Here is a 21,797-nt window from a genome sequence, read left to right on the forward strand (position 1 = left end):
CATTAGTCCCATATCCATTCTCCAGGGTGGACGCCCTCTTGTTTCCTCCCCTATCTCCAAGTCTACCCAGTGTGGGGCATGATCCGAAATGGCTATAGCCGTATATTCCGTTCCCCTCACCCTCGGGATCAATGCCCTACCCAACACAAAAAAGTCTATGCGTGAATAGACTTTATGGACATAGGAGAAAAACGAGAACTCCTTACTCCTAGGTCTACTGAATCTCCACGGGTCCACCCCTCCCATCTGCTCCATAAAATCCTTAAGCACCTTGGCTGCTGCCGGCCTCCTACCAGTCCTGGACTTCGACCTATCCAGCCTTGGTTCCAACACTGTGTTAAAGTCTCCCCCCATTATCAGCTTTCCGGTCTCTAGGTCTGGGATGCGTCCTAGCATTCGCCTCATAAAATTGTCATCGTCCCAATTCGGGGCATACACGTTTACCAACACCACAATCTCTCCCTGTAATTTGCCACTCACCATCACGTATCTGCCCCCGTTATCCGCCACTATAGTCTTTGCCTCGAACATTACCCGCTTCCCCACTAATATAGCCACCCCCCTGTTTTTCGCATCCAGCCCCGAATGGAACACCTGCCCTACCCATCCTTTGCGCAGCCTAACCTGATGTCAGATTCAGTTTATGTAGGACCCCCCAACTCCTGGCTATCTGGATCCCCAAATACCGAAAACTCCCCGCCACCCTCCTCAGCGGTAGGTCCCCTATCCCTCTTTCTTGGTCCCCTGCCTGTAATACAAAGAGCTCACTCTTCCCTACATTGAGCTTATAGCCCGAAAACTCCCCAAACTCCCTTAGAGTCTGCATGACCTCCATCATCCCCTCCATTGGGTCTGCCACGTACAGCAACAGGTCATCCGCGTATAGCGATACCCGATGCTCTTCTTCCCCTCGGAACCCCCCCCTCCATTTATTAGACTCCCTCAGTGACATGGCCAAGGGTTCGATCGCCAATGCAAACAACAGGGGGGACAAGGGGCACCCCTGCCTTGTTCCTCGGTACAACCGAAAGTACTCCGACCTCCGCCGGTTCGTCACCACACTCGCCACCGGGGCTCTGTAAAGGAACTTAACCCAGCTGATAAACCCTCCCCCGAACCCAAACCTACGCAGAACCTCCCAGAGGTATTCCCACTCTACTCGGTCAAAGGCCTTTTCCGCGTCCATAGCTGCCACTATCTCCGCCTCTCCCTCCTCCGATGGCATCATTATCACGTTTAAGAGCCGCCGCACATTAGTGTTTAATTGCCTGCCCTTTACGAATCCCGTCTGGTCCTCATGGATCACCCCCGGGACACAGTCCTCAATCCTCGTGGCCAGCACTTTTGCCAATAACTTAGCGTCCACATTGAGGAGCGAAATCGGCCTGTACGATCCTCATTGCAGTGGGTCCTTGTCCTGCTTTAGAATCAAGGAAATTGTCGCTTCCGACATTGTCGGGGGCAGGGTCCCCTCCTCTCTTTCCTCGTTAAAGGTCCTCACTAGTAGCGGGGCCAACAGGTCTACGTACTTTCTGTAGAACTCCACCGGGAACCCGGCCGGCCCCGTGGCCTTCCCCACCTGCATACTCCCCAAACCCTTGCTCAGCTCCTCCAACCCGACTGGTGCCCCCAAACCAGCCACCTCTTGCTCCTCCACCCTCGGGAACCTCAGTTGGTCTAGGAATCGTCTCATCCCCTCTTCCCCCACTGGGGGCTGGGATCTGTACAGCTCTTCATGGAAGGCTTTGAATACCTTGTTTATTTTCATTACACTCCGAACCGTGGCTCCCCTGCCATCTTTGATTCCCCCTATTTCCCTCGCTGCCGTCCTCTTACGGAGCTGGTGTGCCAGCATCCGACTAGCCTTTTCCCCGTACTCGTAGGTCGCCCCCTGCGCCTTCCTCCACAGTGCCTCCGTCTATCCCGTGGTCAACAGGTCAAACTCCTTCTGGAGCCGTCGTCTTTCCCCAAGTAATCTTTCCTCCGGGGCCTCTGTGCATCTCTTGTCCACTCTCAAAATCTCCCCCACTAACCTCTCCCTTTCCATGCCCTCTGTCTTCTCCCTATGAGCCCTGACGGAGATTAGCTCTCCCCTGATTACCGCCTTCAACGCCTCCCATACCACCCCCACCCGCACCTCCCCGTTGTCGTTGGCCTCCAAGTACCTTTTGATGCACCCCCTCACCTTCCCACACACCACCTCGTCCGCCAGCAGTCCCACATCCAGCCGCCACAGCGGGCATTGGTCCCTCTCCTCTCCCAGCCCCAGTTCCATCCAGTGCGGGGCGTGGCCCGAAACGGCTATGGCCGAATACTCTGTCCCCTCCTCCCTCGGGATGAGCGCCCTGCCCAGAACAAAAGAATCTACCCGGGAGTAGGCTTTGTGCACGTGGAAGAAGAAAGAAAACTCCCTGGCCTGCGGCCTGGCAAACCGCCATGGGCCCACTCCCCCCATCTGATCCATAAACCCCCTAAGCACCTTGGCCGCCACCGGCCTCTTTACCGTCCTTGATTTGGAGCGGTCCAGTGCTGGATCCAACACTGTATGAAAGTCCCCTCCCATTATCAGGCCTCCTACCTCCAGGTCCGGAATGCGCCCCAACATGCGCTTCATGAATCCAGCATCATCCCAGTTCGGGGCGTATACATTTACCAACACCACCCACGTCCCTTGCAGCCTACCACTCACCATCACATATCTCCCTCCATTATCCACTACGATAGTCTTGGCCTCAAATGACACATGCTTTCCCACCAAAATTGCCACCCCTCTATTTTTCGCATCCAGTCCCAAGTGAAATACCTGTCCTACCCATCCCCTTCTTAACCTGACCTGGTCCGCCACCTTCAGGTGTGTCTCTTGGAGCATAGCCAGGTCTGCCTTCAGTCCCTTCAAGTGCGCGAACACTCGAGCCCTCTTCACCGACCACGTTATCAGCCGGATTGGAGGGGCTCTCACCACCCCCCCCCCCTCCGCCGACTAGCCATCTCCTTTTCTGGGCCAGTCCCGTGTCCGCGCCTCCCTCACCCTCCAGCCTCCCAGCCGGGGGATCTCCGTCCCGACCACCTCTTCTGTGTCCCATTCCCTTTCGGCCAGTGCAGCAGCAACCCTTTCCCCCCCCCTTTCCCCCCTTCCCCCCCTTCCCTCCCCCCGCTAGACCCCTGTCTAGCTTTTTTGCTCCCCCCATATCACTCCCGTAAGTCAGCTGACACCTGCTAACCCCGGCTTCCCCCGCCGTCCCTTTGACCCCCCCCCCCCCGTGTGGGAGTCTCCCAATCAATATACGTTCCTTCGTTCCCATCCCGCCTTTCTTCCCGCGTGCGGGAAAAAACCCCGCGCATTCCAAAGCCTGCCCCGCCACCTCTGGCGCAGCTCCTGTCTCTCTCCCCCAGCCAATATAACTTGTCTCTCTCCCCCAGCCCATATAACATTTCCTGCGCGTGATTGACCCCCTATATACAACAACCATCACACATCGACCCTCAAACACCCCCCACCCTCACAAACCCTCAGTTAGAGCCCAACTTTTCAGTTTGTATAAAGGTCCACGCCTCTTCAGGCGTTTCGAAATAATAGTGTTGATCCTTGTGTGTGACCCACAGTCGCGCTGGCTGCAGCATTCCGAATTTCACTCCTTTCCGGTGCAACACCGCTTTGGCCCGGTTGAAACCCGGTCTCCGCTTAGCAACCTCCGTGCTCCAGTCCGGGTATATTCGGATCTCTGCATTGTCCACTTGCTGCTCCGCACCTTCTTGGCCCATTTCAGGACCCTCTCTCTGTCCGTGAACCGGTGAAATCTCACCACCATCGCCCTTGGCGGCTCATTTGCCTTGGGCTTCCTCGCCAGCACCCGGTGTGCCCCGTCCAGCTTCAGCTCCACGCCTCCGCGCCCATCATCGCCCCGATCATCATGCCCGCGTATGCCACGGCATCGGCCCCCTCCACCCCTTCTGGGAGACCCAGGATCCTCAGATTCTTTCTCCTCGACCTGTTCTCCAGGTCTTCGGGTCTTCCCGCCCACTTCTTGTGTAGCGCCTCGTGCCGCTCCACTCTCACCGCCAGGCCCAAGAGCTCGTCCTCATTCTCACTCACTCTTTTCTGTACCTCCTGGATCTTCACCTCGTGGGCCTTCTGGGTTATCCATAGTCCTTCAATTACTGCCAGCATAGGCGCTAGCATCTCCTTGCACAGCTCCTCGAAGCAGCGCTTGATGAATTCCTGCAGCTCCGGCCCGCACTCTGCTTTGTCCCCGGCCGCCGCCATTTTGATTTTTTCCCCTCGCTTCTCCCGCTGCTCCAGTGCCGCTTTTTTGGCCGTTGCACCTCTGGTCCGGTCCATAAAAGTTGGAGGGGGACCTCTCTCTTCACTTCCCCACGGGTTGTCGTCAAAAAAATGTCCGTTGGGGCTCCTCCAATGAGCCCGAAAGCCCGTAGTAGCGGGAGCTGCCGAATCGTGTGGCTTAGCTCTGCATAGCCGCAACCGGAAGATGCCTGCTGCAGTATCCTTTAACGTTTGACCACCACAAGTGGTAGCACAGTGGTTAGCACTGTTGCTTCACAGCGCCAAGGTCCTGGGTTAGATTCTCGGTTTGGGTCACTGTCTGTGCGGAGTCTGCACATTCTCCCCGTGCCTGCGTGGGTTTCCTCCGGGTGCTCCGGTTTCCTCCCACAACTCCCACAAGTTCCTGTTAGGTGAATTGGACATTCTGAATTCTCCCTCTGTGTACCCGGACAGGCACCGGAATGTGGCGACTAGGGACATTTCACAGTAACTTCATTGAAGTGTTAATGTAAGACTATTTGTGATACTAATAAAGATTATTATTGTAATTGATAAATTGAAATGCAAGCCTACCTGTTGTCTGCATGACGGTAGAGATGGTAAATATTGTGAACTGTGTGCCTTGAGGCGCGCAAACATGAACTGGTTGATGAGCAATGGGGTGAAAGACTTCCGGTTGCGGCGATGACCAGCTAAGCCGCACGTTTCGGCACCTCCCGTTTCAACGGACGTTTGGGCTCTTATCGGGAGCCCCAACGGAAATTTTGTACGGCCAAACCCAGTGTGAGGTGACAAAGGAAGAAGTCCCCTCGGGTGTGGATGGAAAGGAGTGACAGCAGTGTCCAGATTGTGGAGGATCCTCTGGAGCAGCGGCAGGGAAGAGAAGGGAGAAGCAAGATGGCGGCCGAGGGAGCCCAGATGGTATGGGGCCCGGAACAGCAGGAGTTCCTCCGACGATGTGTGGAGGAGCTCAAGAAAGAGGTGCTGGCGCCGATGTTACTGGCAATCGAGGGATTGAAGGAAACACAAAAGGTCCAGGCGATGGAACTCCGTGGAGTGAAGGCAAAGGCAGCCGAGAACGAAGACGAGATATAGGGCCCGGTGGTAAAAACGGAGACGCACGAGGCACTACATAAGAGGTGTATAGAAAGGCTGGAAGCCCTGGAGAACAGCTCGAGGAGGAAGAATCTAAGGATTTTAGGTCTCCCTGAAGGGACAGAGGGGGCTGATGCTGGGGCGTATGTGAGTACGATGCTCCATACTCTCATGGGAGTTGAGGCCCCAACGGGCCCCCTGGAAGTGGAGGGAGCGTACCGGGTCCTCGTGAGAAGACCAAAGGCAGGGGAAACACCACGAGCAATAGTGGTGAGGTTCCACCGCTACAGGGACAGGGAGATGGTCCTGAGTTGGGCTAAGAGGTCACGGAGCAGCAAGTGGGAGAACGCGGTGATCCGCGTATATCAAGATTGGAGTGCGGAGGTGGCGAGAAGGAGGGTGAGCTTCAATCGGGCCAAGGCAGTGCTCCATAGGAAGAAAGTCAAATTTGGGATGCTGCAGCCGGCAAGATTGTGGGTCACACACCAGGGCAAACACCACTACTTCGAGACGGCGGAGGAAGCATGAACATTCATTCAGGAAGAGAAATTGGACTAGACTTGAGAAATTGATGTCTGGAGAGAGGTAGCGAGGTGGTGGCACAGAAATGTAAAGTGGGGAGAGGGGAGGGCTAATACGTAAGAATGTTGGACGGGGAATTTTTTTTTCTCCCCCCCCCCCCCCCCCCCCCCCCCCACCCTCAGGGGGGGGGAACACGAAGAAATGTGGGCGCCGGTGGAAAAGGACAGGGAAGGGGAATGAGGGAACTGCGCCATTAGAGGCGGGGCCGAGAGGGAAGCGCGGGTTTTTTCCCGCGCTATGGAAATTGAGGCGGGAAAAAGGGCGCAGGAAGGAAGGGGGCCTCACACGCAGGGAGGTCAAAGGATAAAAGGGGGAAGCCGAGGTCAGCCAGAGTTAGCTGACTCCCGGAAGCAATATGGGGGCGCAATCAAGCTAGAGGGGAATCTAGCAGGGGGGGGGGGGGGGGATCAACTGGGTTGCTGCTGCTGAGGGTAAGGGGGAGCTGATACGAGACGAGGTGGTTGGGACGGGAGGGCGCCGTCTGGGGGACAGACGGGTGCGTGGGACCTGGGTGAGGAGCTGGCTTAAAAAAGGGGATGGCTAGTCGACGAGGGGGGGGGTAAATGGCCCCCCAACCCGGCTGATTACGTGGAATGTGAGAGGTTTAAATGGGCCGATTAAGAGGGCAAGGGTGTTTGCGCACTTAAAGAGACTGAAGGCGGACGTGGTTATGCTCCAGGAGATGCACCTGAAATTGGCGGATCAGGTTAGACTGAGGAAAGGATGGGTGGGACAGGTATTCCACTCAGGGTTAGATGCGAAAAACAGAGGAGTGGCAATACTGGTGGGGAAACGGGTACCGTTCGAGGCTAAGACCATAGTGGTGGATAGTGGGGGCAGGTACGTGATGGTGAGTGGCAGATTGCAAGGTGAGGCAGTGGTGCTGGTGAACGTATATGCCCCGAACTGGGATGACGCGGGATTCATGAAGCGAATGCTGGGACGTATCCCGGACCTGGAGGCGGGAAGCTTGGTAATGGGGGTGGATTTTAACACAGTGCTGGACCCAGGGCTGGACCGGTCCAGATCCAGGACCGGGAGAAGGCCGGCAGCGGCCAAGGTGCTTAAGGGATTTATGGAGCAGATGGGAGGGGTAGATCCGTGGAGATTTGCTAGTCCGATGGGGAAAGAGTTTTCCTTCTTCTCCCACGTCCATAAAGTATACTCCCGGATAGACTTTTTTGTCTTGGGAAGGGCGCTGATCCCGAAAGTGGCAGGAACGGAGTACTCGGCTATAGCCGTTTCAGATCATGCCCCACATTGGGTGGATCTGGATCTAGGAGAGGAAAAGGAGCAGCGCCCACTTTGGAGATTAGACATGGGACTACTGGCGGACGAGGGGGTATGCGGAAGGGTGAGGGGATGCATCGAAGTTTACCTGGAGGTCAATGATGGTGGGGAGGTCCAGGTGGGGGTAGTATGGGAAGCGCTGAAGGCGGTGGTTAGAGGAGAGCTGATTTCCATTAGAGCCCACAAGGGGAAACAAGAGGGTAAAGAAAGAGAGAGATTGTTTGGGGAAATTCTGACGGTGGATAGGCAGTATGCGGAGGCCCCGGATGAAGGGCTATACAGGGAAGGACGAAGACTACAGACGGAGTTTGACCTGCTGACCACGGGAAAGGTGGAGACGCAGTGGAGGAAGGCACAGGGAATACAATATGAATATGAGGAAAAGGCGAGCCGGCTGCTGGCCCAACAACTTCGAAAGAGGGGGGCGACGAGAGAGATCGGAGGAGTTAGGGACGAAACGGGAAAGATGGAGCAGAGAGCAGGGAAAGTGAACGAGGTGTTCAAGACATTTTATGAGAGGCTGTATAAGTCCCAACCCCCGGAGGGGAAAGAGGGAATGATACACTTTTTGGACCAGCTGGAGTTCCCGAGGGTGGAGGAGCAGGAGGTGGCAGGTCTTGGGGCGCAGATTGAGGTGGAAGAGGTGATCAAAGGAATTGGGAATATGCAAGCAGGGAAGGGACAGAGGGGGCTGATGCTGATGGGTTCCCGGTGGAATTTTACAGGAAGTATATGGACCTGCTGGCCCCGCTTCTGGCGAGAACCTTCAATGAGGCTAAGGAAAGGGGGACACTACCCCCGACAATGTCGGAGGCGACGATATCGTTAATTCTGAAATGAGACAAAGACCCGCTGCAGTGCGGGTCATACAGGCCCATCTCCCTCCTAAACGTAGACGCCAAACTGCTGGCCAAAGTGATGGCGACAAGGATAGAGGAGTGCGTCCCAGGGGTGGTACATGACGACCAGACAGGGTCTGTTAAAGGGAGACAATTGAACACCAATATACGAAGGTTGCTGGGGGTGATGATGGTGCCCCCACCGGAGGGGGAGGCAGAGATAGTGGTGGCGATGGATGCAGAGAAGGCATTCGATAGAGTGGAGTGGGACTATTTGTGGGAGGTGCTGGAGAGATTTGGGTTCGGGGAGGGGTTCATTCGATGGGTTAGACTCCTGTACGGGGCCCCGGTCCCGGTGGCAAGCGTTGTTACAAATAGGCAAAGATCGGAGTACATCCGATTACATAGGGGTACAAGACAGGGGTGCCCCCTGTCCCCGTTACTGTTCGCGTTGGCAATTGAGCCATTGGCCATAGCGCTGAGGGACTCTAAGAAGTGGAGGGGGGTGCTGAGAAGGGGAGAGGAACATCGAGTGTCACTATAGGCAGACGATTTACTGCTATATGTGGCGGACCCAGTAGAGGGGATGCCAGAGGTAATGCAGATACTCAGGGAGTTTGAAGAGTTCTCGGGATATAAATTAAATATGGGAAAGAGCAAACTTTTTGTGATGCACCCCGGGGAACAGGGCAGGGGGATAGATGCTTTGCCGCTGAGGAGCGTGACAGGGAATTTTCGATATCTGGGGATTCAGGTGGCCAGGAACTGGGGAACCCTACACAAACTTAACCTGACGCGACTGGTAGAGCAGATGGAGGAGAACTTTAAGAGGTGGGATATGGTGCCCCTGTCACTGGCGGGCAGAGTACAGGCGGTCAAGATGGTGGTCCTCCCGAGGTTTCTTTTCGTGTTTCAGTGCCTCCCCATCCTGATTACTAAGGCCTTTTATTAAAAAATAGATAGGAGCATTACGAGCTTTGTATGGGCGGGAAAGACCCCGAGGGTAAAGAGGGGGTTCCTGCAGCGCAGTAGGGACAGAGGGGGATTGGCACTGCTGAGTCTGAGTGACTACTATTGGGCCGCCAATGTGTCGATGGTCCGTAAGTGGATGAGGGAAGAGGAAGGTGCGGCGTGGAAAAGGCTGGAGATGGCGTCCTGTAAGGGAACAAGCCTGAAAGCGCTGGAGACGGCGCCGCTACCGTTCTCCCCGAAAAGGTACACCACTAACCCAGTGGTGGTGGCGACCTTGAAGATTTGGGGGCAGTGGAGACGACACAGGGGAGTGACGGGTGCCTCGGTGTGTTCCCCGATAAGGAATAACCACAGGTTCGTCCCGGGGAGGATAGATGGGGGATTTCAATGTTGGCAGCGAGCAGGAATTAGGAAGCTGAAGGACCTGTTTGTGGACGGGACGTTTGCGAGTTTGGGAGCATTGGAAGAAAAATATAAGTTACCACCAGGGAATGCTTTCCGATACATGCAAGTGAGGGCATTTACGAGGCAACAGGTGAGGGAATTTCCGCAACTCCCGACGCAAGGGATCCAGGATAGAGTGATTTCGGGGGCATGGGTTGGAGAAGGTAAAGTGTCGGAAATATACAGGGAGATGAGAGACGAGGGGGAGACGATGGTAGAGGAGCTGAAGGGAAAATGGGAAGAGGAGCTGGGGGAAGAGATTGAGGAGGGGCTGTGGGCAGATGCCCTAAGCAGGGTAAATTCCTCGTCCTCATGTGCCAGGCTTAGCCTGATTCAATTTAAGGTTCTACACAGGGCGCATATGACGGGAGCAAGACTGAGCAGGTTTTTTGGGGTGGAGGATAGGTGTGGGAGGTGCTCGGGAAGCTCGGCGAACCACACCCACATGTTCTGGTCGTGTCCGGCACTGCACGAGTTCTGGGAGGGTGTGGCAAGAGTGGTCTCAAAGGAGGTGGGGATCCGGGTCAAACCAACCTGGGGGTTAGCTATATTTGGGGTTGCAGAAGAACCGGGAGTGCAGGAGGCGAAAGAGGCCGACGTTCTGGCCTTTGCGTCCCTAGTAGCCCGGCGTAGGATTCTACTTATGTGGAAAGAAGCGAAGCCCCCGGGCTTGGAGGTCTGGATAAACGACATGGCAGGGTTCATAAGACTGGAGCGAATAAAATATGCGTTAAGAGGATCGGCTCAGGGGTTCACCAGGCGGTGGCAACCGTTCCTTGACTATCTCGCGGAACGATAATGGAAAAACAGAAAGGACAGCAGCAGCAACCCAGGGGGGAGGGGGGGGGGGGGGGTGGGGGGGGGGGAGGGGGGGGGGTATTATCCTGTGTTTTTGTTTTTTGCCAGTTGTTGATATTTGCTTTTTGTTTATCTCTTTTTTCATTTGTTGTTAGTTTAATATATTATTTAAATAACGTTTAATGCATATTCCTTTATTAAGTTGTAAAAACGGAAAATCTCTGTTTGAAAAATGTGAATAAAATATATATTTTTTTAAAAAGCAATGGGGTGAAAAAATCAGCCAATGATATCAGTGGAGCACAGCACAGGCCAGTGCAGGACACAATGATGCAGAAAAAGTCCAGTGTAGGAGCAAATACTCCAATGAAATGGAATGTCCAATCCAAGCCTAATATCAGTGGCTTTGCAGGAACTGTTTGGCAGGGTTCCATTCTTGTCCAGTAGAGAAGAGACTTTCTGAAGGTCAGTATTGAGAGTGATGGGGGATCCATCCATCCAAAAGGGTTGTAAATTCAACATGCACAAACAAGTGAAGGAGTTGATAGCTCCACACCAGCGTTGCAAACGACTCCGTAAAGGTGTGGCAGGTACAGGTTTCAAGAGACAGCTCAGCAAAAATGAGCAAACTACAGGTGTCCAAAACTCCAGCTAGAGAAGACGAACTGGCCTCCATAATACTTCTAGCAGAAGCACCAACAAATTCAGTAAAGCTTCAATACACCCCCACTCTGTCATCATGCAAAGAGACTGTGCGCATTCAAACCCAAATTGTTCGCAAGAATTCAAATCTTGCGAATCAACCATTCCAGTTGAAATGTCCGAATGGACTGAGCCGCCTATTATTGACTCTCAAACCGGGTCCACACCAGTTAAACATCATTTGGTGAGTGCTGAAATAATGGCGCACCTAGCAGAAACAAAATCATGGGAATCTCCATCCAACTGAAAACTTGTGGAGTGCCAAATGGAATTGCATGTCGACTCCCAAGAGGATGGATTGTTTGATGGGGATGGAAAGAATGCTGGAATTTCCTGTCGACTGTCTGGTAGTAGAATCTGGCTTTGCTTCTCAAATGGCAGAATTTTCGGACAAGCCCCAAAAAGTGAAAATGCCTCTTGCTTTACAAACAGTGGAGTCTCTGGGTGAAAGCCAGCGGATTAAATCCCCCATTGAACTGCAAGGAACAGAGAACCAATTTGAAAATCAGCAGCCTTAACAGTCCCAGTATGAATTCAAATCACCAGTCAAAGACCGAACAGCCAACAGTAAACATTTTGGATGAGGAATGGTATTTCCGGTTTCAAAAGTCGGGTCCTCCAGCTCCTCTCAGTAGAAATAAACTGCCTCTAAAGCCTGGGGTAGTTAACCCCCAGCAGATGGAACTACAGATGGACTCCTCGGAGAAACATCACGCCTTGAAACAAAACTGGAAGGTCTTTATCAAAGTGTCAAGGCAGAATACCGCATTAAATCTTTCCCGTCAGAATCCCAAATAGGAGAATTCACGGCACTGTTGCTTTGCGGACAGTAGTAACTGGACCTTGAGTTGAATGAAGAATAACTGAATTCCAATTCGATATTTGAAAATGCAGTCGATTGCCACCCAGCACTCGTGTTCTCAGCCCTGCCCTCTGGTCAAGTTGCCCCACTAGTCCCTGCAAACCACGACGCTAGAGCCTGCCCAGCTCTCTCACCTCCTGACTGCTCATAATTTCACTCGTGTGCCAAGCCTCAAGCCTCGATGACTATGTGTGCTCCTGGCTGGTTGCTGCTGCTGACTATCTGATCTGACCTCTGCTCTCTCGTCCTCGCCACCCGATCCAGTTGCCATCCAGCCCTCTCAGTTACTCTCAGCCCTGGCATCTGGTCGAGTCACCCTGCTGGCTACTGCTCCCCAAAAACCACGATACCGGGGCTTTCCTGGCCTTCGTACCTCTCGGCTCTCAGTTAGGTGGCCGGGCCTCGAGCCTCGACGTCCACGTGTGTTCCTGACTGGCTGCCTGGCTGCTACTGGGTGTTGGCTTTATCTGGTGTGTCCTCTGTTCTGTGATTAGTTGCCCACCTTCCCTCCTCAGGCCCAGTCTGGAAGTAGAGAGTTGCTCCACTGCTCCCCTTGATGACCATTAGCCTCCTTGCCTCACTGAAGGCCTCACAGGCTCGTATCCCAATGCTAGGTCGGCGACATCACTTTTGCTTCAGGCTGCCCAGCAGAGTGTCAGAAAACTGGCTACTGCTTCACTCAGTCAAAGTTCAGAAACCTCGCACCAATTGAGGAGATCCGTCTGAACTGCTGTAAGTCTCCACCACCTCTCAACGTCTGGCAAACTGTTTTCCCACTCTGAAGGGGAGTCCACCAATTGGAGCCCGATGTTGTTCTATATTGCCCGCTGATAGGCTCAAGATGAGACTATTAGCAAATTCGGAGCTACCTGGCGCTGCTTGGTGCTCCAAATTCAGTTACCTCTCAGTAAGGGGGTCCCCCCATTGCCGCGGCCCCGCGCTGCAGTGGTGTGCGTTTCATTGTAAATCCTCCTTTGCGGGGGGGGGGGGGGGGGGATGTGCAAACTCCACACAAAAAGCCAGTCACCCAAGGCCAGAAATTGAGCCCGGGTTCCTGGCAGCAGTGCTCACCACTGCCATCGTGTCCCCTAGCATTATACCTGGCACCTTCTTCCCAGTAGTATAATCTGAACATCATTTAATCTTTTACAATCAAACTACCCAGGCTTGTTGCCAGGCAGACTTCAGAACAGGTCACATGGACCCCTTCATATTACCCTAAATTAAAGACATAGTCCCAAAACATTACAATCCTATAAACCACTTAATTATAACACTAGGATTTATAATCATCTTGGGTTGCCTAAAAGATAAAGCAAGTGTTTTACAATTTATCCGTTGGCCTACAGAATTCCGCAAGATACTGTTGAACAGGCATGGTATGTTATAAAGTCTTTTATAAAATGGAATGCTTGTCAGGTACATAACCTAATGTGTATCCATTCGCCAGTTTAACTATCACTATTGGTGCAAATTACAAAGTGTGCTGTCAATACAGTTTTTGTTGTTCATTTATTGGCTCTAAACCCTTAGTTTCTAGGGGTGTGAGGCCTCATGGGGAGAAAATAAACAATTTTATTATATTTTTCCAAAATATAACCTGTTGTGTCTGTAAAATAATACCATTCAGCTTTTCCCCATAAACAATATTAAGTGACTTTCTTCATTGGATTCTACATATATTGTTTTCAAAAGTGATAGCCATTACCCGTCATATTCCCGTTCTCTTGAGATCTCCCTAAATGCTTGTGGCTTGTTACCGTTTTCTGCCGTTTTCTGCCTTTGGAAGCCTTTGTGTGAAATCCACTTCCTTGCCCACTTTTTAGAACCTCTCCTGCTCCTCTGCTGTCTTTCCCTGAAGCCACCCTCCCCCGCCCCCGAAATGTTTTTCTTCGTTAAAGAGCTACACAAGTACAAATTATTGTGATGTTTTGTGAATTGGCCATCCGTGTATTCATGATCACCAGTGCGTGGTTGGAGTTAGCCAATTATTTTGTTGTTTAATTGAGCAGGGGTTACTGTACCGGTGATTTTGTAAAGTTAGTTTATTGAACTGGGTAAATAATTTTCACCTTGAGTCACCTTGTGTGCTGGTAACACTTGTTGCGATATAATTTATCTTGCAATTGTTCTCCAGTCATCTAACGGCTGCTCCTCTGCCTCGACAGAAATAGCTATGACTGCATTCCGTCCTCAGCTGTGTATTTCTTTCTTGAAGAGATCTGCCAGCCAGTTGTCGAAAGGTGTTATATTGCACATTGCTCCAAGCGAGCCTCTGTTTGAGTCAGCCACCAACCAACCCCCCACTCTTTCTATTCTCAAGTTACTCTGAATTTCCTGGTAACTGATGGATCATTGTGCTAAATTTAGTCCTCAGCATTACAGTTGAATGTTCAAGATTTCCAGTTTGAAAACCCTCACACTCTCCCACCTTAACTGTTCCTTCCACAGTCACGTCCAGTTCCAGAGGCAGTTGCTTGAGTTTATCTGACGTGAAGACTGAAATACATCAAATGCTATCGGGGCTTGCTCTCTTCTGTCAAGACAACATTCCACTCCCGGGCCATCCTGCAGAGCAAAGATAACGCCTGGCTTCCTTTCTCCACTGTCAACCATTTCCTTAAACCCTTGTTCCTTCCACTGTCCTCCAACAAGAAGTGCACAGAGCCCATGGACGTTGTTGCCACTATGATTGAGGCCATCTGTTCAGCTGCCCCTGCCGTATCTCTTCTTTCCGCTGCCCGCCAAACCAAGACTTCCCCCTGCCTGAACTGTGAGCACAAGGTTTTCTTTAGTTTCCCCCCTTGTTGCTGTCATGTCTTCCTCGAGTTCATTCTGTCCACGAGGCCCACCTCCTGCACTCTCAACCCCATTCCATCAGCTGACCATCAACTCCCTTTCCTAGCCCCTGAGCTAGATGATACTGTCACATATAGACTGAGGACATCCAACTCGACTTCACCACCATCTCTTTAGACTTCTTCACAACATCTGTCCTGGATGAGCCTAAATTCCCTCCAATTAAAGATTGGGAAAACCAAAGCGAATACCTGTGCACACATGTACTTCTGGGTAATAACTCTGCACCTCTAGTTCAATTTGTGCATGAGCTGCTCAAGTTCATTCCAGTTAATGTCAATCTTGTGCTCACCCTTGACACCCCACCCCCATGTTCTGCAAAACCTCACCACTATGATTTTGTTTTTGTTGAATTTAAGCAATCATCATTGTGGGCCAACAGTTTGGCCTTGCGAGGACGGTGTCGAGGGTGGTAGGATCCAGGGTCAAACCGGGCTGGGGGCTCGCAATATTTGGGGTGGCAGAGGAGCCGGGAGTGCAGGAGGCGAAAGAGGCCGGAATTCTGGCCTTTGCGTCCCTGGTAGCTCGGCAAAGGATTCTCCTTCAGTGGAAAGATACGAGGCCCCCAAGCGTGGAATCCTGGATCAGCGATATGGCAGGGTTCATTAAATTGGAGAGGGTGAATTTCGCCTTTAGAGGGTCGGTACAAGGGTTCTTTAGGCGATGGCAACCGTTCTTAGACTTTCTGGCAGAACACTAGACATTGGTCAATGGCAGCAGCAGCTTGGGGGGGGGGGTTTACTTTATTTTTGTTTATGTTATTTACACTGGAAGGGTCTGAGGGGGTGTATACACCTGTTGTCTTAAGTCGGGGTGTTAATGTTAATTTATTATTTAGGTACAGGGGGGAGGGGTTTGGGGGATTGCTTTTTTAGATTGTGTTTTGTACTTAACCCTGTTGGGTTCTTTTTTTCTTTCTCATTTTGTTATTGATATTTTATGAAAACCTTTAATAAAAATTATTTTTTAAAAAACAGTTTGGCCTTGCTTCGTGCCACCTCCAAACTGGAAAGTGTTTCACCAGCTGCTGCCAGTGTTGATCAGGATTGTCCCCGGTGGCGGTTGAAGCATCCAGCCTGCAAGTTCTGGGGAGGCGGTGCCATAGTGGTATTGTGGGGAGGCGTTAGTATAGTGGTATTGTCATTGGACTAGTAAGCCAGAGACCCAGAGTAATGCTCTGGGGTCCCAGGTTCAAATCCCCCCATTGCAGACTGTGAAATTTGATTTCAATAAAAAATCTGGAATTGAAAGTCTAATGATGACCATTGTCGATTGTCGTAAAAACCCATCTTGTTCACTAATGTCCTTTTGGGAAGGTAATTTGCCATCCTACCTGGTCTCGCTTAGGTATAACTCTAGATCCATAGCAACGTGGCTGACTCTTAACTACTGCTCTAGGGCAATTAGGGATCGTTAATAAATGCTGGCCCAGGGCAGCACTGTGGTGCAGTGGTTAGCACTGCTGCCTCACGGCGCCGAGGTCCCAGGTTCAATCCCGGCTCTAGGTGACTGTCCGTGTGGAGTTTGCACATTCTCCCCGTGTTTGCGTGGGTTTCGCTCCCACAACACAAAAAGATGTGCAGGGTAGGTGGATTGACCACGCTAAATTGCCCATTAATTGGAAAAAATGAATTGGGTACTCTAAATTTATTTTTTAAATAAAAAAAAAATAAGTGCTGGCCCAGCCAGCGACTATGTCCCAGAACGAACATAAAAATAAATTGTCTTCACCACAATGGAAAAAAAATCATAAATAAAGCTATTTTGTTTGAGATATATTACGTATATGGTTTGCACTGTTGCTTCACAGCACCAGGGTCCCAGGTTTGATTCCCGGCTTGGGTCACTGTCTGTGCGGAGTCTGCACGTTCTACCCGTGTCTACGTGGGTTTCCTCCGGGTGCTCCGATTTCGTCCCGCGAGTCCCAAAAGATGTGCTGTTAGGTATTTTGGACATTCTGAATTCTTCCTCTAAACAGGCGCCAGAGTGTGGCGACTAGGGGCTTTTTACAGTTATTTAATTGCAGTGTTAATGTAAGCCTACTTGTGACAATAAAGATTATTATACAACCTTGCATTTGTACACATCTCCTGTCAACTTAATTTTTAAGTTCCGATGTCTGAACTATTTTTAAAATTTAGAGTACACCATTCTTTTTTCCCAATTAAGGGACAATTTAGCATGGCCACTCGAACTACCCTGCTCATCTTTGGGTTTGTGGGGGTGAGGCCCACACAGACACGGGGAGAATGTGCAAACTCCACACCGACAGTGACGAGGCCAGGCTCGAACCCAGGTCCTCGGCGCCGTGAAGTAGCAGTGCTAACCACTGCGCCACCATACCGGCCCGATGTCTGAACTTTTAATGGAAACTGCTTCTGTAAACTTGGCTTGTGGTAATAATGCCCTTCTATGAGAGATGTTGCAGTGCCACCACTGGCAGGAGGTTATATTACAGTGTGCCAAGTTTACATGGATAGTTTTCATTATGAATGTGGATATAGGAGTTTATAATGGAAATATATAAAATTAAAGAGAGAATACATAACTTTAAAATGGGAACTGAATTTCATCTGCACTCTGACCCAATTATCCCCACTCTCAATCTTTCCTTCTATTGAAATCCATACTTGGTCTTGACTCTCTGAAATTGGCAAATAAATTGGAAACAAAAATAACATTTTGGTTCCAACTCATGTCATGACATCTCAAAATGTGAAAAAATGCGAGTGGCTTCTGAACCAGAGTTATGTTTTCAAGCACCTAACAATCTGCAAACTTCCGTCAGCAGCAAGTAAACTATTATAAGTAATTAGGAGTTCTGCGGCGCAATTCTCCCATTGGGAGACTAGGTCCCGGCACCGGAGTGAAAACCGGAGTGTTTCACTCCGGTGTCGGAGGCCGCTCCCAGCCCCCTATTCTCCCATCCCCGGGGGGCTAGGAGCGGCGCTACATCATTTACGCGCGCCGGGCCTTGCCGCCGCGTAAAAGCGGTGCCGGGTAAATGACGCGGCCAGCGTCGCGTAAATGACGTCATCCGCGCACGCGCAAGTTGACCGGCGCCAACCCGCACATGCGTGGTTGCAAGAAGATGTCGGATGGATCTTGCGGGGTGGCGGAGGATAGGAGGTCCTCCTTCAGAGAGGCCGGCCCGCCGATCGGTGGGCACCAATCGCAGGCCAGACCCCTTTTGGGTCCCCCCACCGGTGCAGGAACCCCCCTCAGCCCCCCACAGGCGGCCCCCCCCAGCGTTCCCGCCAGCAGCGACCATGAGTGGACGGCGCCGGTGGGAACCTGTCGTGTTGGGCAGGCCGCTCGGCCCATCTGGGCCGGAGAATCGCCGCTTGCCCGTTACAAACGGCGAGCGGCGATTCTCCGAGCGACCAGCCGTGATTCTCACCGTGCCGGTTTGGGGGGGGGGAGGGAGAATCGCTTGTGGGTGCTGGGGCGGCATGGCGGGACTCGCGCGGCGCCCCGGCGATTCTCCCACCCGGCGTGGGGGGGGGGGGGGGGGAAATTCCGCCCAGGATCTTTAAAGGACAGGACAGTTAAACAAGGAAGCAGGATAGATTGAAATATGTAGCATGCGATTCAGGGACCCCGTTGTGGGCGGCACAGATCCGGGACCAACGGATGAATCACGGGAGAGCCCCACATGCTCCACCCTGGACGCTGAGCCAATCACAAATCACCTGACTCACTCTGCCCGGTGCACTCACAAACTCTCCCTCACTGGGCAAAATCCTGATCTGCGTGTCTAAATGAGCCTTTAAATGCCCGGAAGCCAGATTCACCCAGCGCCCGGGCTCAACACCTGTGTCTGCGAGATCTTGCCAGGGCGCTGTTTAATACTGGTCCACTCAAACGGAGATCAGGCATGATGACATCTTGCAGGCCATTAGAGACCCCGGGCTGATCACGGAGAGGGCAGGGTAGCACCCTGGCACTCCCATTGGCATGTGGCCATCGTGGCACTGCTAGTTTGGTGCCCTGGTAATTCTAACTGGGCACCCTGGCAGTGCCACCCTGGTACTGCAGTGCCTGGGTGCCAAGTTGACACTGCCAGGGGTCAGGTCCGGGGGGACCTTGCCAATTGGAGGAGGGGGAGAGGGTGGTTCTCGGGAGGGGAGCCTAGAGAGGTTTGGGATGAGGGGGTTGGGGTTGGCAAAGCTGGAGGGCGGCCTGAAAGGGGGAAGAAAGATTGGGGCTGCTGACCAAAATGCCGCCCCGTCTGTGAGCAGCTGTTCTAGCTGATGAGATCAGCTCGCCAGCAGGAAATCCCTCTGTGAGGTCTCGTGGCAAGAAGCTCCCAGAGAGACGTTGATTAGCGGGGTATTTCTTGGCATTGCACCACTGCAAAACACCCCGCCAAACATACCCAAAAGCGTTCGTGAATTGAGAGGAAAGCAGGACAATGGGATAAGCTTTAGTAAATGACCAGCAGAGACATGCTCGTGACTTCTTTCTGTGGGGATTGTAAAACGATACGAGGTCTGCATTCATGTGAAATCATTTGATTAGTTTTGTGGTAATATAATCACGGCCTAGTTTTTTTTCTTCTTTTTTGTTCTTCATAAATTTAGAGTACCCAATTCATTTTTTCCAATCAAGGGGCAATTTAGCGTGGCCAATTCACCTACCCTGCACATCTTTTGGGCTGTGGGGGCAAAACCCACACAAACACAGGGAGAATGTGCAAACTCCACACGGACAGTGACCCAGAGCTGGGATCGAATCTGGGACCTCGGCGCCGTGAGGCAGCAGCACTAACCACTGTGCCACTGTGCTGCCCCATCAGGGCCTAGATTTAAGGCCGATTAAATTGGAGATCCTAAATTAAAGAATTGGGCATATTAAAATCAAACACAGTCAAACCTCGGGCAGGCCAGACTTGACTAAGGTCAAATATACAAAGAAACAGAAACATGTCTGGGCCTGTCCCATCAATCACCCATCAAAGATCATGTACTGAGACCCAGCAGGAGATCATCACACCCCATTGAAATGCACCAGCCTATTGTTAGAAGCCCAGATCGGGCCAGACTTTCTGTCACCTAGTGTTCCCGCCTTACCTTATATGGCAGCAGGTTACATGTAAGCAACACCATGGAGATGGACACCTGGGGGCGGGCCCTGGTGTCCTGTCAGGCAGACATCAAGAAACCCATTGGGTATTGGGACCCACGCCTGAGACCTCATTGGCCGGAAGCCAGAGAAGTTTCTGGAAAGGCGGTTAGGGATGGGGATAAAGGTGCGCATCTCAGACACACCAGCAGCAAAGACTCAGCATGGGAGGTGACCTTAACCAGATCAGAAGGAAGGAAGGAAGCAGGAAGAGACCGCCAGCGAAAACCACCTTTGTGAAGACGGGCCAGAGGAATTCCAGTGATCAGATTCACAGCCTACCAAGCCATTTTTGCGGGTCGTATACTTGAATCTGGGGTATCCTCTTGTTTTATGTGGGTAATTTAAGGGTTAATAGTATTATTATTAATAAACTTATTGAACCTTTACTTGTGTTTGTCCTTTATCCGTCTTGGAACTAATGGCACCTGGGTAAAACCTTGATTGATATACTGGTTGAAGTATCTGAGATTCCAGAGTTTAGCACATGCAATGGACCACACACTATATGCTCCATGAGATAGGAGTGATGGAAGTGATTTCTTGCAAAATCTATTAATTCTGCCGTTTTCTTTGAGGTGTTTTGTTATCATTTATTGTCCATCCCTAGCTGCTCTGAGAAGGTGGTATTGGTGGGTTATCTCTTTGAATCACTGTAGTCCCAACATGATGTTAGGGAGTGAGCTATAGTTCTTTTCATTAATTTGCATATACTGATGTGTAGCTCTTCTATGGACTTTTATTGTAGGGAAACCTTGGATTCCCAAAGACAAGCCTGTCCAGTCAGCACTTGACAGTGTTACCTTGGAACCAGAGTTGGAAGAGGCCTTGGTCAATGCTACGGATGCGGAACTTTGTGACATAGCAGGTAAAGGATGCTCATCCCTTTGAGAACATACACTTTGCAGTGCCAATTTTTGTATAACAGACGTAGTTTCCACTTTGATTTTGTTTGTAACTATTTCTTTTGAGTGTGTGTTGTTCTCCCACATCAATTGTCCCTTTTATCTCGCCTTCCCAAGCAACTTGCTTTCTGCATTGTAGAGTGTGTTACACACATTGAAGTTGTGTTACTTGTTTAGTGTAGAGTTGCAACTACATGATTACACACACAAATAAACTGTTTAGCCCAAACATTATCCTCCACTCTGTAAGGGACATCTTTTATATCCTTGTCTGTTCCTGGTTTCCCTTTTAATTACTGCCTTGCTGGCTGCTGCAACGTTGCAGATTTTGGTTTAAACTACAGACTTTTAAAACCCCCAGCTACAAGCTGCTAATTGAACTGGCCCAGGTGGATTCCCCTCCGTGCAGTGTGTTGTGTGGTATAGTCTTGTGATATCCTTTTGATGGACTTGGCTAGTAGCAAATCGACCCTTTTGGGATTCTAGGACATACTCTATTCTCGATTGTGATTAGTGGAGCATCCCAGAGATTTCTGGGAAGAAGAAGCACTAGCTCCATTTTAATCCAGTACTGCTTACACCTTAGGAAGAACAGGTTCTGTTTAGATCTCGAGAGCAGCCAGAAGCAGGTTTAAAACACTCTATCCAGCCAGGCCTGTGAAGTGTAACCTCTGATTAACAAGCTGCAAGCAGTCTCTAGCCAGGTCTGTGAAAGCCTAACCTCTGTTTGGAAGGCTGGGGAAGGCATAGTGCTGATAGCTTTCCGCTGAGATCTCTTAAGGTCAGGAAGAAAGGGCCTTTTACTTTCTCTTCACTACGGTTAATCATGATCTGCTGGAAGAGTTCCTTCACCATAGCCACTGATGAATGTCCTTGAGGGAAGGAAATATCTTGTTCTTATCTGGTCTGACGTGCATATGACTCCAGAGCCACAACAATATGGTTGACCCAGCCTCTTAACTGCTCTCTGAAAAGGCCCAACAAGCCACTGTTGCCCACTGTAAAATAGTCTAATCATGTAGAATGGACCGCCTGGCACTGGA

At 51.3% G+C, this 21,797-nt stretch overlaps 1 protein-coding gene and 1 long non-coding RNA gene across 4 annotated transcripts in view; one reads left to right on the top strand and one right to left on the bottom strand.

Annotated features, from left to right (window-relative positions):
- Positions 1-21,797, bottom strand: part of LOC140429670 (uncharacterized) — a 178,260-nt gene that overhangs the window by 154,378 nt on the left and 2,085 nt on the right. The gene's annotated exons all lie outside the window — the stretch shown is intronic.
- The window catches only part of tmod1 (tropomodulin 1), a 169,392-nt gene that overhangs the window by 110,832 nt on the left and 36,763 nt on the right, over positions 1-21,797 (top strand). For all 3 annotated transcript variants that reach the window (XM_072516957.1, XM_072516958.1, XM_072516956.1), the window contains exon 4: positions 20,598-20,717. In XM_072516957.1, coding sequence (XP_072373058.1) covers positions 20,598-20,717 — 120 coding nt within the window. The remainder of the gene's footprint in view (positions 1-20,597; positions 20,718-21,797) is intronic.

Source organism: Scyliorhinus torazame, chromosome 9, assembly GCF_047496885.1.
Source record: "Scyliorhinus torazame isolate Kashiwa2021f chromosome 9, sScyTor2.1, whole genome shotgun sequence".
NCBI lineage: Eukaryota > Metazoa > Chordata > Chondrichthyes > Carcharhiniformes > Scyliorhinidae > Scyliorhinus > Scyliorhinus torazame.